This window comes from Rattus rattus, chromosome 2 (genome assembly GCF_011064425.1).
Source record: "Rattus rattus isolate New Zealand chromosome 2, Rrattus_CSIRO_v1, whole genome shotgun sequence".
Lineage (NCBI taxonomy): Eukaryota > Metazoa > Chordata > Mammalia > Rodentia > Muridae > Rattus > Rattus rattus.
In genome coordinates, this window is record NC_046155.1 from 8,140,056 (window position 1) to 8,155,763 (window position 15,708).

Genomic DNA, 15,708 nt, shown 5'->3' on the forward strand with positions numbered 1-15,708 from the left:
GGGGCAGGTGTGTGCCCTGACATTCCTGGGCTGAGCTGGGGATAGGTGAAGTGTGGGAAACATGTATGGCAGCTCAGGCGGGGCTCCTCTGTGCTGCTACCGGTCTTCATAAACCTGGTTGTGAGGCAGCCCGGGCTTGTGGTGGTGACTGATGCCCACTCTGGGTCACGTGAAGTACCACCTTCATGTGGCCAGTAAGGACAGGGGTGTTAAAGGCTTGAAACTCTGGCTTAGGTGTGCACGTAACCAGCTTCCTTCCCAACAGAGGTCCTGACTTGATCTATGGGCGTGGCTGAGCCCTTAGACCCACTGGCCCTAGCCCACTCTGCCTACACAGGCTATCCTTGCTCAAGCCACAAGACACTGGGAAGGGGTGCTCATAGGCTTTCTAGACATTGGGCCTTCCAAGTCTGCCTGTGGCATAGAGCATGTCTCCAGGCCCTTCTGGTATTCACCACGGTCTCTGGGAGACATGAATTAAAGGAAATCAGCCAAGGACCCATGTGTATAGAAGGCTCCCTGATCCCAGAGAAGGCTCTGGATGGCCCAGAATCCTACCACCTTCAACACACTTCATAGGGAGGCTTCTGGCTCGTTACCAGGGTAGAGAGAAGCCAGGTGGAGGTTACAGAGCGAGTCCAGGACAGGGCTGAGAAGAGGCAACAGGGGAGCTCTTCCATATCGGACGCTGGGGAAGGTAGGTGGTTATAATGAAGGCAAAGTCATGACGGCATAACTACTTATTTATTTTTTTAAAAGAGAAACTAGATAATTGAGCATAGCATTGTAAACAGAAAACACCTAACAGAATGACAGAAACTGTAAAAAAAAATACTGCTTAAATGCTTTTTGAGAAAAAACAGGCTAGGAGGAGAGGAGATGAAACTCACTTGGCACTCTACAAAGGCTGCAGTTTGGTGAACTGTGACTCCCAGACAACCTGACTAAAAGTTGTTCTTTTATTCTGTCTTCTGCTCCCTGGAACTTCCCCAGCCCTACCTCCAGCCCTGAACATGGCTGAGATGGCCATAATACCCAGCTCTCTGGCCTGCATATTTTTTTTTAAAGACACAGTCTCACCATGTAACCCTGGGTGACCCTCAAATTACTATGTAGACCAGACAGGCTGGCTTTGAACTTACAAACATATACCCATCTTTGCCTCTTGGGTGCTGGGATTAAAGGTTTGTGTGCCACCAGACCTGGGATACATTTGCTTTTGTTTCCTTTTGGAAACCAAGCCGTTTCATTCAGGGCTGGCCTGATGGGGAGGCAAATTGGAGGGACACTGGAACACAAGGCCTGCCATCCTGCAGCTCCAGGGGGATCCCAGCTCTGGACCAAAGTCTGGCAACTAAGTACAACAGGCTCTCAGAAGAAGACCCGGGGCCAGTGCGGGAAGCACAGAACTCAGTAATCCGTGTGTGAGAAAACACATGGTGGCAGACCAGCACGGCCAAGTTCTCCTCCAGGATTCTGTGTTTCTGGGGCCGAGACAAGGTGGAGCTGCAGGGCTGTCCCGGCCGATGACTTCCTGAGAGGCTTTGCCTTTCACTAGCCTGGGGGTCACTGGTGGTCCTGCTATAGTCAGCACCCCAGCACAGGACATGGGTACACATCTCTGGGATTCACTAGACTATTGTCCATGATGGCCATCTTCAAGCTTCTAAGTTTGTCCTTCTCTAGTGAGGTCTTGTACCCCCCTCACTAAAAAAGATGTATAAACCATCTAAGATAAGCAATAAAAAAGATCCCCTCCTTTCTGGGCAAAGGAACAGGCTGGAGGCTGAGGAGCCCTGCTGTGCAGGTTGTCCCAGTCTGTCTACCTGATGAAGTCAGCAATGACCACCACTTGCAGGCCAGCCTCCAGCCCATGCAGCACCAGGAGAACCGTGCTGAGGACTGAGTCCATCCACAGGACCAAGGTCTGCCAGAGTAGGAAGTGAACAGAAAGGAGGCCACTGACTGCTGTGAATGCCAGGCTGGCTGCCAGTGGCACTTCAGCCTCCGTCAGGTTGCCTTGTGTGCCTGGAGAAGAAAACAGACATGAAGTGAGGCAGGGGCTGCAGGACAGCTCACCGACTGCTTGCCAAGGGTCAACAAATTCATGGGATTTGTGAACACTGCCCACTAGGGCCACTCATATCAGACAGTAGCAACAAGGAAAGCTCAGATTCTCTACTCTTTTTTAATTTTAAATATTTATTTTATTTATATGTGTACTATAGCTGTCTTCAGACACACCAGAAGAAGGCATCAGATCTCACTACATACAGATGATTGTGAGCCACCATGTGGTTGCTGGGACTTGAACTCAGGACCTCTGGAAGAGCAGTCAGTGCTCTTAACCACTGAGCCTTCTCTCCAACCTCCAGATTCTCTACTCTTAAGGCACAAACAGTTTGGTTTGAAAACTGTGGGCATTTGCCACCTTTTTCTAACTCCAAGAGGGATCAAAGGGATTTTGTTTAAAATATCTAAAAATATTTCAGTCTGGGTTAAGGCAGGCTGGTTCTGGAAAGTTTCATGAATACTTATGAAAAACAAACTGCCCACTTTACAAACAAATGGGTCAGTCATGGAAAACGCCAGCTTGGAGCTGCCGGTAGTTGACCAGCTGCCAGGGGTGCTGGAGGGTCTGCTAATCCCAGCTGCTGGGGCTGTGTCTGAAGGTCTGAAGATGACCCCAGCCCTGGGTGTCTGATGAGGCTGACTCGAGTGGATGGGGGGTACTAACTGCTTAGAGGTCCAATGCTGACAGCCCCCTACAGGGTACTACAAGGGGTTGGCCTGACCTGACTCTTCATTCTGTGGACCATGGGAGCACTGCCCACTGAGTAAGCTGTGCTGTGTAAGTTCCGGTACAGTCCATGGCAGCAGACACTGTGGCTCTGTCTAGAATGACCAGAGAGGACACTCTACCCCCAACAGAGTGGGAGGGAAGGCACCAGATCCAATCAAAGAGAAGGATCAGAGCCTGACAGTGCAATGGACCTGGATGTGGCACCTCCTTTACGTGTCTGTGACTGAGTATAGGAAAAAGTAAGGGCAGAGCTAGAGACCGAGACCTGTGCTTGTCACTACAGCCAGCTATGGAAGGAAGACTTCCATGTTTTACCTTTTGCATTCTTTGTCCATTAGACGAACCTACGTGTACTGACCCTAACCCTGATCTAAATGAACTATGTGATTTGGGGGAAAAAAGTACAGAGCATAGTACAGTCCACCGAGGGATGTAGTTCAGTTGATATGACGCTTGCCTAGCATGCAGGAGCCCTGTGTTTGATCCTACCAATGCACAACTGGATGTGATGCCTATAATCCCAGCACTCAGGAGGAAAAGGCAGAAGGATCAGGAGTTCAAGGCCAGCCTTAGCCACTGGAGACTCTGTCGATAGGTAGATAGATAGATAGATAGATAGATAGATAGATAGATAGATAGATAGATAGATAGATAGTTGGCAGGCAGGCAGGCAGGCAACTGGCTAAGAGTGGCCTCTTAAGGTGGGAACTGATGTGATGCTGAGCCTGTCCTTCAAGGGACCTGGCAAAAACTCCACACTTCCTCTCTGTCAGACTTTCTCCCTGAGGGCTGAAGCCAACAGGGAAGAGGGAAGTCCAAAGGAGTGTTCTGGAGCTCTAGCTTCAGGCTGGGCTTCCCGTCTGAGTGTGGCTGTGGTATACACATCCTTCCAGACAGGAGGATGTCACCAGTGTCAATTAGTCTTGGAGCAAGGCTTCTGAACAAATAGTTAATACTTAATGACAACATAAGGTGATACTGCAAAGCACCCAGTAAAGCTGCCTGAATGAAAGTGTTTCCGAGACCCACACTATAACGTGATTAATACTTAAAGGTTCAGAAAGTTGGAAGGGACACCTATGGGACTACAAGCATTTTATGGTTTCAGAGAAAACTCACCTAGGTATAGCTGAGCTACTTCGAAAATTCCCATCAGAAGCAAGAGAACCAGATCCAGGACCAGACAGTTAGAAGGATAGCTGAAAACCTGACCTAGGGACACATACAGCCAGAACTCAGATCAGCTTATTCAGGCACAGTTCCTTTGATGGGCCTGGCACTCGTCACTTACTTTTGTACACAATCATCAGGAGTGTGGCTAGGAAGTACAGAGCATAGTACAGCCCACTGAGGTGGAACAGCATCTGAAGAGGAACTGACGAGAGCTGGTAAGTAATCAAGGATCCTCAAGCTCACCAATGAGATGCACCTACCCAGGTGGCATTTTGCCACTCATAGCTGCAAATCAGCAGCTGGGTAAATTCCGACAGAAGGGCACCAACAGATGGACATGGAACCCGGCCACTGACTCCTGCCTGCTTGGGGCTTGTACTGCTACATGGGCTCCTGAAGTGCTCACCTGAGGGCACCTGGTGGTCACAAGAGTGATGCTGGGCCCCCTCCCCACCCTGGCAGGGCATGGCCTAAGCACCCCAGTCTCCAGCAGATGAGGCAGGACAGAGGGAGTGATTCATGTCACAGGTTACATAGGATCCTTGTAATTTTCTTTAGAGAAAGTATATCACGACGTGGTTATTCAAAGTAAGGGGGTTTTGCCTCCTGCCATGTTGGTTTGGTTGGTGGTAGACAAGTGGCCATCCTCTTAATGTGCCAGGCCTGGACAGGGCTGAGCTGGTGGGTGACAGCCAGTACACCATGGAACACTCCCTCTTACAAGTTACTAGTCAGATTTAGGGAAAAAAATGGGGGTAGGGGCCATGAAAGGCACAAAAAAGCTGAAAGCTGACTGTGTCAGTCTGCAACTTAGTGTGGTAGAGCCCTGTAGGGCTGTGCTTGTCAGGCCTTGGGAAGCAGCAGCAGCAGGATACCACCTTGAAGGAGCCTCTCCCTGGAAGACAAAGGACAGCCAGTAAGACACCAACAGCAACATGGCAGAACCTAGTTCGCTGACTCCATGTTTATAAATGAAAGTGACCTATGGCTGCACTGCTGACTCCATGTTTATAAATGGAAGTGACCTATGGCTGCACTGAGGTTCTTTTTTTTTTTTTTCCGGAGCTGGGGACCAAACCCAGGGCCTTGCGCTTGCTAGGCAAGCGTTCTACCACTGAGCTAAATCCCAACCCCTCTTTTTTTTTTTTTTTTTTATAAAAGATTTATTTATTTATATATGTGAATACACTGTCACTGTCTTCAGAGGGCATCAGATCTCATTACAGATGGTTGTGAGCCACCATGTGGTCACTGGGATTTGAACTCAGGACCTCTGGTAGAGCAGTCAGTGCTCTTAACCACTGAGCCATCTCTCCAGCCTGAGGTTCTTGAATTACCTCTACACCTGTCCCTTGTAGGACGTTGTTTTCTGCTGGAATTTTACTTAACTTCCCAAAATAACTGTCTGAGGGGAAAGTACTTTCTGAAGCAGCCATGTAGCTGTGCAGACTCTCAGACCGTCTCCTGCTCCACGAAGGTATTAAGAGTCAGTTCTAGGGTGTAATGGAGCCTCCCTTGTGTCTCTGGGTCTGGTTTTATACTTGAAAATCTGCCTGGCCCCTCCCTGAATGGGATGTGACCTGGGTCAGACCTGTCTGGAGCTCACAGCAGCTGCACATTCATGCTGTGCATGTCTCCACATGTGCATGCACACCATTCAAACCCAGAATTTGGCCAAAGCCTCCTGTAAAAGAGGCTGACTTCTGAGCAGAGACAGTGCAACAGTACCTGAACCCAAGCTCTGCAGTCTTCTGCCCATTAGTTCCCTTTGCTCCCTAGAGTTTCAGCTGAGAAGGAAGTAATACCTTGCTGACTTTCTATGGGTCACTTATATGGGTCACTAAACTTTGAAGGCCAGCTTGAAGCTGCTTACTCTGGAGTTGTGGACTCTTGCATGGGCAAGTCATAAACTGGTAAACACAGGACATTAGTAACAGCCTTTGGACAGCCTCCCAGCAGGCACACGTGTGAGAGCAGGAAGCCAGGTGAGTGTGGCTGGAGTGGCATTATGTTTCCACAGGGTGCTCTAGTAAACCTGATCTGTTCTTTTCCACGCCCCAGCTAAACTAGGCTACCTAGACACTCATCAATATTTGGGTTGGCTTTACAAACTTCATTGGGGTTTTCTTCCTTTTGAATCCTTTTTTAATACCCCCCTTTTATCTGCATAGATGTTTTGACTGCATGTATGTCTGTACACCTTATGCATGAAGTGCCAGCAGAGGCCAGAAGAGGGTGTTAGATACCTGGGATTGGAGTTACTTATGGTTATGAGTTGCCATATGGGCACTGGGAGTCAAACCTAAGTCCTCTAGAGGAGCAGCCAGTGCTCTTAACAGCTGAGCCATCTCTCAAGACTCCTTTTGGATCCTTTAATAATAGCTAGGATTAGGGCCGGGATATATATAAAAGATAAAACATGGGGTTGGGGATTTAGCTCAGTGGTAGAGCGCTTGCCTAGGAAGCACAAGGCCCTGGGTTCGGTCCCCAGCTCTGAAAAAAAGAACCAAAAAAAAAAAAAAAAAAAAAAAAAAGATAAAACACTTGTCTAGCATGCAAAGGTCCTAGGTTCAATCCCCAACAGTGACACATATCCCCGAAAAAGCGGCAGAAGTATTTAAATTTTATCTGCTGGTTGTTTATTGTTAAAGATCAAAACTGTGAGACTTGGGGGGGGGAATACTGTACAGGGGGCTAGAGATAGAGTTCTGCCAGTAAAAGCAAATACTGTCTTTGGTTCCCAGCACCTACATCAGGCAGCCACAAATGCCTATAATTCCAGCTCCAGAAAATCTAATGCCTTCTTCTGGCTTCTGTGGGCACCTTATACTTAAAGTGTTTCCCTGCATATACACACAATGAAACATTTTACAACTACAGTATAAAAACCTCACATGGCATAATGTTAGTTAGTTAATTAGTTAGTTAGATAGTTAGAGAGTTTGTTTTCTGACAAAGGATCTTACTATGTAACTCTGGCTTTCCTGGAACTCACTATGTAGACCAGGCTGGCTTTAAACTTTCTTTCTTTTTCTTTTTTTCTCTCTTCTTTCTTTGGGACAAGGGTCTCCTACTTAGCCTAGGCTGATCTTGAATTTATAATCCTGCCTCAAATTTCCCAAATGCTAGGATCATACTGTTTTTTGTTTGTTTGTTTGTTTCAAGTTTGAGATAAGGCCTCACTATTTAGTTCTGACTTGTTTGGCCTGGAACTCATAGCCATCTTCCTGACTCGGCCTCTTAATTGCTGATTAGCGGAGACAGCCAAAAGCCCAGACTGGAAACTGGGTGTTTTATACAACTTAATTTCAAGACCATTTTCTCGCCCAGGATTTCCTTTTTACTGTAAACATGCACACAAGAATAGCACTCCCAAGTCTGTGGTAGCTGTTAAACAAAGCATACGGTGGGAGGTGACGGGCAAGGCTGCATGTGTAGTACAATCACATTTCTGAAATGTGTTCCATTAAGGAACATTTGGGGAAATGGATGCACTGGTCTGAGCTGGCTACGACCAGCTTCTGACTCATATTGCTGGTACTTGGCCCTGCCTGCCCATATCATCTGGGCCCAGACCTCCTCATTTGGCCTGGGACTCAGCCATAGTGAAATATTAGCTATAGCACTGTCTGGCTGTCTGAGACTCAAGTAAGCCACAGGTGTGTGTGTGTGTGTGTGTGTGTGTGTGTGTGTGTGTGTGTGTGTACATGCGCGTGTATACACACGGGTGTGTACTCATCCAGGGTAAGATGACATTATGCCATGGCTGTGTCTGGTGTGTACCAGGTATGCCATGGCTTTACCCAAGGTATAACTCAGGTATGCTATGGAGGTGCTGAGAACTATAGGTGTACTTGGGATGAGCTGACTGTATGCTATGAATATCTTGAGCATATCTCAGTGCATGCCAGAGGCATACCGTGAATGAATGTGTGGTAAGCTGCAGGTATGACAAGGTGTACCCTAGGGTGTGTCACAGCTATACCTGGTTAAAAAAAAAAAAATCCCATCAAAGCCAAGGGACTGAATTTTAGCTCAAAGTTCCAGAAAGCCAAGTATTTGAGAGCTGAAGAAAAAGCAGCTGACCTTGACTTCAGACACCAGAATCCAGAAGAGCAGATGACCCCTACCCCAGATACCCCATGGGTACAAAGAGACAAAAGACCCTGAAATTCCAAAACCAGTTTGTCTAAGGAAAACAGCTAACTTATCTAGAATGCACTTAACAAGCACCCTTTCCCTACCCTTAGATACAAAAACCTATGAGCCTAAAGCATGTAGTTTATTGTCTCGAAGTGGTGTCATTGAGTGACTGGATCCTGTGCCCTGATCATCATATGGCACAAGCCTGCTTTAGCTGTTTGAGGTCAACTAAACCATCATCTTTTAGTTTTTTCCTACAAACTTAATTCTTACTTATTCTTACATCTCGAGTGAGCAACACGAGTGTATTGTGGGTATGACAGGGATGAGCTGAATATATACTACGGTTGTCTTGGGTATTTTCAATGTGTTAGTCCGGTGTGCCAAGGGTTTAGTGCAAGAATAGGTGTGCCAAGGGCGTACTCAGGGTGAGCAGCGGGTATGACATGGGTGTGCTCTGGATGAGCCATAGGTATGCCATGAATGTCAGCTTTAGTGAAATACAATTGTGTACTTCGTATGCCACTATAGTGTACTCTGGGTAATCCACAGGTGGACCCAGGGTCGCAGGAGTTGTGATATGGTTGTATACGGGGGTCTCCCAGTGTGTGCCTCAGATATGTCACTGGAATACAGAGACAAGCTTCAGGACAGCCGTCTGGACACCCGAAGTGCTCCCACGCCCAACCGGAAGACATGGCCCCTCCTCCCCCTCTCCAACTGCGGCGCAGAAATCCGGACTAGCGGGCTTAAGCCACCAGGTTCCGGAATAGCGAGGTAACAATCAGAGAAGTTTGCGGAGCCAGCCCAAATAGCCTTTCATCGTGACAACATGACCACATTGTCCCGGCGATCGCACAGCCCCGCCCGCCTCACCTGGCCGCACGGCCGCCATTTTGCCGCTGGGTCCGCCACAATCCCAGCAGCCTCTTGGCCGCACCCTCCCGCCATCTTCGCTCCTCCCGCCGCGCGCTGCAGCGAGCGTCCGACCGCGGCCGAGGCCCGATTCTCCCGTCCGGCAACACTCGGGAGCTTTCGGATAGAAGGAGGCGGGCACTGAGGCTCCGGAGAACTCTGCTCGGAGGCATTCGGCGGAGTTCGGCTAGGCCTCGTATGGGTTCGGCTTCTGCCGCCGCCAGAGGGGGTTGAAAAAATCTAGTGGCTCCAGGGTCTGTCCGCGAACCTAAATTTCGTTGGAAGCCGGCGAGAAACTACCCAGAGCCAGCCAGCTCCATCGGTTAGAGACTACAGTCAGATCAGCTTCCTAGACAGCGAGGAAGAAACGCTCGTAAGGTTTCGTGAAGCTTCGGGACCATTCGTACTAACTCGATTCTGCACTTCGGGAAACTTCGGAGAGCCTCGGTTCTACACTCGGGACATTAGCTCGGCTCTGCGGCCAGCTTCGGCTCGGTTCGGCGGGCGTCAGACTGCCTCTTCGGTCGCTGCTCGGGCGGTGGCTTCGGGCGGCCTCGGCCCAACTCGGGCGGCCTCTTCGGGCCCCGCTTCGGGCTCGGTGCCTGGCGCTTCGGGCGGTCCCGGACAGCGCCTTCGGGCGGACTCGGTGGAGTCCGTATGGAGGACTCGGACTCGGCGGCAAAACAGCTGGGCCTGGCCGAGGCGGCAGCGGTGGCGGCCGCTGCCGCGGTGGCGGCGGCCGCCGCGGCCGCAGCGGAAAGCGAGGCGGAGGAGCCGGTGTTAAGCAGAGACGAGGACTCGGAGGAGGACGCAGACTCCGAGGCGGAGCGCGAGACGCGGCGGGTCACGGCTGTGGCGGTGATGGCGGCCGAATCTGGGCACATGGATATGGGTACCGAGGCTCTGCCCAGCCCCGATGAGGCCGCCGCCGCCGCCGCCTTTGCAGGCAAGTGCGCCCGCCGGCCTCGCGCCTCACCGGGTTCCCGCGTACAAGCCCTGAACACATGCACCACGCACAGGCTGCTTCCCATATGCATTATGCATCTGTCATGCACATCTGTCTCACAGGGAAGGCTCTCTTCCACCTGTCCTGCACATCTGCTTAGCACCTGCCCTGCCAGTGCACCTCACAGTGACCTGCACACCTGCCCTGCCCCTGTCCATGCACCATATAACTGTCCCTGCACCTGACACCTGCCTTACACACATGCCATGCTCTGCACCACCTGTGCACTTCACACCTGCCCGAGCACTTAACAATGCCTGAACACCTACTCTGCACCTGCCCATGCATCGAACAATGCCTTGCACACTTGCTCTGTCCCTGCTCTGCATCTCACATCGCCCTGCATAATATCTCTCTCTGTGTCTCTCTGTCTGTCTCCTCCCTATCTCTGCCTCCCCCTCTCTCTCTAGCCTGGCTCTGCACTGTATACTGACTTGTTCCTTTCTCTTGTGTGAGTGTGCCTCTCTGCTCTTTGTCTTTTTTACCTTTTGGAACTTTCTCAGTTTCTACTACCTGCCTTGTCCTCTCCTGCTGCTTCCTGGGAGCTGATAGCACAGATGGGTCAGATATGAATTCTGTCCTGGAGGTGTTCCAGGTATGGTCAGCAGCATTACTGCTGGTAGACCTGTCTCAAAGGCCAGTTCAGGTCAAAGTGTGACCTGAGCGGGGCAAGAGAGTTATCCAAGGCAGGCAACCTTTCAAAGTTAACGATGCAGACACCAGCCTTGCTTAAATATAGCGGCATGAGAGTCTCCATGCTGCATCTTCTAAGTCTTTTCCTATGCAGATATCCCTCCTTCATTACTTAGCTTTCCATTTTGTTCCTTCTGTTTTCTTGACACACAGAGCACCCCGATTCTCATGTTTCATGACAAATGGAGCCTTGAGCTAAGCTGTATCACCCTGTACAGGTGACACCACACCACACTGCCTCCTACAACTCCACTAAATCCCCCCACCCTTTGACCTTCCTGTGTGTTGAACTCCCTGCCAGTTGGAGCTCTGGATTTTATGCTTGTCTACCTGAACCTTGGAAGACCACCATTTTGCCATGCTTCTTGTTTTGTTATTTCCAATATGAAGCTGCAGGCCTGGTGTTGGGGTTTTAATCAGGGCACATCAGAGCTGAAGCTTAACTCTGGGTGGGTGTTTGTTCAGACCATTAGGACTGGAGCACAGTGGTGGAGAAGCCTTGGTTCTGCTTGTTTTCTGCCCTATTTACCTGAAGTCTAGATCCAGTTACAAGAGCGAGGGAAGCTTCCTAGAGCTTTTTAAAAGAAGATATATATTTATTTTTATGTGTATATATGTGATTGCAGGTGTCTGCAATTCCTTATGGAGTAGAGTTACACATGGTTGTGAGAACCTAACATGGGTGCTTGGGCCTCAGAAAGAACAGTATGCTTGAAATTTCTGAGCCATACTGCTCTCTTCCCAGAGTTTTTTTTTTTTTTTTAAGTTAATGTATTTAATGTGTGTGGCTGCTTTGCCTGCATGTATAGATATACCACATGTTTGCTTGATCCCCGTTGAAGTCACAAAAAGGATTCTGTTCTTTTGGAACTGGAGTTATAGGGAGTTGTAAGCAACTATGCGGCTGCTGGGAATTGAACCCAGGACCTTCAGAAGAGAAAACAGTACTCTCTTAACTGCTGAGCCATTTCTGGTCCCTTTCCCGGAGCTTCTTTCTTTTTCTTTTTCTTTTTTTTTTCTTTTTCTTTTTCTTTTTTTTTTTTTTTCTTTTTCTTTTTCTCTCCTCCTCTCCTCCCTCCTCTCCTCCTCCCTCCCCCCCTCCCTCCCCTCCCTCCCTCCCTCCCCTCCCTCCCCTCCCTCCTCTCCCTCTCCTCCTCTCTCCTCTTTCTTTCAAGACAGAGTCTCTCTGTATAACCCTGGTTGTCCTGGCACTCTGTAGACCAAGCTAGGCTAGAACTCAGATATGCCTGCCTCTGCCCTGAGTGCTGGGATTAAAGATGCTTGCCTTTGCTGTCTGGCTTTTCCTGGAGTTTTTAATGCTCCATTTTCAACCATGAATTCTGGGTTGACATTGGGATTTGGGGCCATGGAGTTTTTATCCTCTTTTGCATATATTTTTCTGAGCTCAGGAAGGAAGTATGTTTGTGGTGACAACAGAGAACTGCATCTGTGTTGGGTGTATACATGTGTGTATATGTATGTATTAGAATTTTAGTGATATTTATGTATCAGAAGACTTCTAACATCGTGTTGTAAGTTTTTAAGTCAGATAATACCCAGGTAGCTCAGTGCTAGCTGAGTTCCTTAATTAGGTGTACCCCATGTATGGATTGGTAATGGACAGGAGCTAGACAGGTGCAAGGGGTGCAGGTTGGTCAGGGCTGGATTAATGGGGCTGGCAGGACTCCAGTTGGCATCCTTGGGTATTTCCCTCATGCCAAAGGCTTCCCTGGGTACTGGGCATTTTAGAATGCTGGGTGGCAGACAGAACTGTTGTAGAGATCGGGAAGGCCAACTGCAAAGGATACATAGTAGTAGGCAGTAGGATACAGAAGAACCCAGTGACACTGTGGCAGGACACCTCAGGGACATGACACATCTTCGTGCAGCTGTTCTGTGCAGTTACTGCTGGTAGACCTGTTTGCCCCAAGGAGTCAAGTTCATGTTGCAGGAGTGGCTGGCAGGTTGATGTGTCTTTCAGGAGGAAGAGTTTCTGGGGAAGGATGTCATGGAGACCCCAGACAGTGGACACAAGACTGTAGGATGGCCTGAGCTATGGCAGTGGAGAGGGATGAGGCTGGACTGGAGTCTGCCATGTCTTGACCGACAAGGAGGCGTCCTAGACCTATGGGACTTGCAGCTTCTTTGCAAAGGGAGAAAGGCCAGTGGTGGAGTGGGAATGGGGGCCATGGTGGACATTTTTGCTGCATGTGAAAGGCTTTGGTGGGGAAGGGTAGACATCTCCCTTTTCTGGGAGAAGCAAGTGTTTTAGACTGGACTAGAGATGTCAGCAGAGCATTAACCGAAGTATTAAAATGTCTGGGTGGACATGGGCACTTTAAAGCTTCACAAGTAAGAAAGACCTCTCCCCTCACTGTGTGTGAAGTTTCATTCTGTTCCATTCTCTTGTAGAAGTGACCACAGTGACTGTGGCCAACGTGGGGTCCTCTGCAGATAACGTCTTCACAACATCAGTGGCAAATGCAGCCTCGATATCAGGACATGTCCTGGTAAGCTGTTCTTGGGTGTAGCTCAGGGTTCCTGGCCCCTCTCCTTAGAGTTCTTGACTTCTCTGCCCAGTCCACGAGGGTGATCCTCATTCTCAAGACCCTCTCAGGGTTTAGATGTGAGTGAACACCCATAGTTCTTGGATCCATGGGGGACCTATTTGCCTCTCTGTGCTCTCAGGCAAGACTCAGTTTGACCTGGGGTTTAATGTGAAAGGTGCAGTATAAATCTAGAAAAAGGTAGAGAGCTAGGAGAAATCCTTAGGCTGCAGTCAGGCCATCCTCCATGCCAGCTGGCCTTGCAGCCTGTGTTCTACCAGGCTCAGGGTGCTCTTAGCCCACACAGCATCTTCTCAGTGCCTGGCTTTCCATGCTTTCCGTTGGGCTCCATAGACACACGAAGAATGATTGTATCTGGCCACCCTGCCCCTTTCTCCGAGGCTTATAGTCCATTAGTCCTTTCTTGTGTTCACTCCTGCAGGTTATCAGCATCTATGATGCCTTCAGTAGCACCTGTGTCCAAAATCAGAGACCTTTTATGGCTGTCACACCTTCCTGCTTTCTATGTGCAACCTTCAGGAACCCTCCTTAGACAAGGCAGACTTGCTCAGTGTCCAGAAAGCAGCTGTGCAAATGAACACACAGTACGCTTCAGTTCTGACAGACGTGCACACACTTAACAGCCTTTGTGTCTTCTTGCTTCTATCCTTGTGTACCTTGGGGTTGTCTGTGGAGAGGATTTGTGGGCCTAGGTGCACATCTTCTCTTGCTGTAGGGCCACATTCCATTGAGTCAAGTAATGTGCTGCAGCCTATCCTAGAGCTGACTAGAGTGCCTTTCCTTCTAGTCTGGTAGGACAGCCCTGCAGATCGGGGACAGCCTGAACACTGAGAAAGCTACACTAATAGTTGTACACACAGATGGGAGCATTGTGGAGACCACTGGGCTGAAGGGCCCAGCAGCACCTCTCACTCCAGGTACTTACAGCACCTGACCCCAGGCCTTGTGTGTGTGTGCATGTGCATGTGCGTGTGTTAATTTGAAAACTAAATCGAGGTCTATAGAAAAGGCAAATTTTTCCAGGCAGAGAAGGAATGCTACCCATGAAGGGCTGGCACTACCCTTTAGTGCTATCCTGATGTACCTGTGAGGGGCTTGGTGCTTGGGGATGGAGCAGCATGGGCTTTTCTGGTCATTCTGTGCTCTCATCCTCATAGCCTCTCTTTGCCCAGGTCCTCAGTCTCCTCCTACCCCACTGGCACCTGGCCAGGAGAAAGGTGGTACCAAGTACAACTGGGACCCTTCAGTGTATGACAGCGAGCTGCCTGTGCGCTGTCGGAACATCAGTGGCACGCTCTACAAGAGTCGGCTCGGCTCAGGTGAGGCAGCACTTGGCTATCGTCATTCCCTGCTGAGACTTTGTTCTTCTGTGTGACCTTCTTAGTAAACTGGGGCCCAGGAGGCCTGTCATGTGCAAATGTGGTAGAGGAGACGGATGTGTGAGGACTGTCAGCCCTGCGTCTCTGGAGCCACTCAGACCACTCAGATGACAGAGGACCCCTGAAGTGGGCTGATGCTCACTGGAGACCCAGTGCAGCATGCAGTGACCGTGGACAGTGGATTTGCGATAACTTGCCAGGCAGTGTATTCGGTGATTAGAGGCCATGCAGGGCAGAGAAAGAAAAAAGGCAGAAGGAACTGATGTCATCAAGGCAAGCCAGCAACAGGCCTTGATGAACTCTTAGGACCAGACCCTTTCATTCCAGGTGGCCGGGGGCGGTGTATCAAGCAGGGAGAAAACTGGTACAGCCCAACCGAGTTTGAAGCCATGGCAGGAAGAGCCAGCAGCAAGGACTGGAAGAGAAGCATCCGCTATGCAGGCAGACCCCTGCAGTGCCTCATCCAGGTATGTGCTGGGACCACGCCAGCCTTAGGACGAGCAGTGGGGAGTGCCCAGAACATGGCCCCAGACAGGGACTGATGCCGAGCGCTCACAGTATGACCATCTTGATGTTCTTGTCCTGGGTGTGTGCTGGCAGTGACTCAGAGAATTATCGTGGGGGGCAGATGGGGTAACACTGGCACAGAAGACGGACAACTCAGACACATGGGAAGAGAGGTCGAGAGTCAGTGGCAGGGCCCAGCCACATCTGCCTTCCTTTTGCTCCAATTTCACTGCAAGGAAGGAAACTTTTTTCCTCTAGGTTTATTATTTTGAGTATTTTGTCTGCATGTGTGTATATGTGCCACATGCATGGTACCTGTGATGTCAGATTCCCTGGGACTAGAGTTATAGACAGTGTGAGGTGCCATCTGAGTACTTAGAATTGAACCTTGGTCCTCTCTAAGAGTAATACATATTCTTTTTTTTAACAAGCAAACCACTTGGTTTTGCTTTTCTTTCTTTCTTTCTTTTTTTTCTTTTTTCGGAGCTGAGGACCGAACCCCGGGCCTTGAGCTTGCTAGGC

General features: G+C 49.6%; 2 protein-coding genes across 5 annotated transcripts in view; one reads left to right on the forward strand and one right to left on the reverse strand.

The window, feature by feature from the left end:
- Window positions 1-725: 725 nt before the first annotated feature.
- Tmem80 (transmembrane protein 80) lies at window positions 726-9,751 on the reverse strand. 2 transcript variants are annotated; one of them, XM_032891460.1, is made up of 5 exons: window positions 8,996-9,751; window positions 4,852-4,871; window positions 4,095-4,188; window positions 3,923-4,015; window positions 726-2,028 (listed from the first exon to the last, which is right to left on the reverse strand). In XM_032891460.1, the coding sequence occupies exons 1-5, from the start codon at window positions 9,012-9,014 to the stop codon at window positions 1,823-1,825; spliced, it is 432 nt and encodes a 143-aa protein (XP_032747351.1). In that variant the 5' UTR covers window positions 9,015-9,751; the 3' UTR covers window positions 726-1,822. The 2 variants fall into 2 exon arrangements, with proteins under 2 accessions (XP_032747351.1, XP_032747352.1); XM_032891461.1 differs by lacking the exon at window positions 3,923-4,015.
- Window positions 9,675-15,708, forward strand: part of Deaf1 (DEAF1 transcription factor) — a 31,855-nt gene continuing 25,821 nt past the window's right edge. The window contains exons 1-5 of one of the 3 annotated variants that reach the window (XM_032891458.1): window positions 9,675-9,980; window positions 13,146-13,243; window positions 14,088-14,217; window positions 14,473-14,619; window positions 15,007-15,146. In XM_032891458.1, coding sequence (XP_032747349.1) covers window positions 9,692-9,980; window positions 13,146-13,243; window positions 14,088-14,217; window positions 14,473-14,619; window positions 15,007-15,146 — 804 coding nt within the window. In that variant the 5' untranslated portion in view covers window positions 9,675-9,691. Of the gene's footprint in view, window positions 9,981-12,047; window positions 12,895-13,145; window positions 13,244-14,087; window positions 14,218-14,444; window positions 14,620-15,006; window positions 15,147-15,708 lie in introns of those variants that run through there. The other 2 variants (XM_032891459.1, XM_032891457.1) reach the window with 2 other exon arrangements.

What these genes read in the sequence shown, in the direction of transcription:
- Tmem80 (XM_032891460.1), bottom strand. An exon ending in GGAGAGGCTCCTTCAAGGTG is followed by an intron (nt 4,189 to 4,851) that starts GTATCCTGCTGC and finishes ATTACTTACCAG; the next exon opens with CTCTCGTCAGTTCCTCTTCA. An exon ending in AGTAGCTCAGCTATACCTAG is followed by an intron (nt 2,029 to 3,922) that starts GTGAGTTTTCTC and finishes TTTCTTCTCCAG; the next exon opens with GCACACAAGGCAACCTGACG.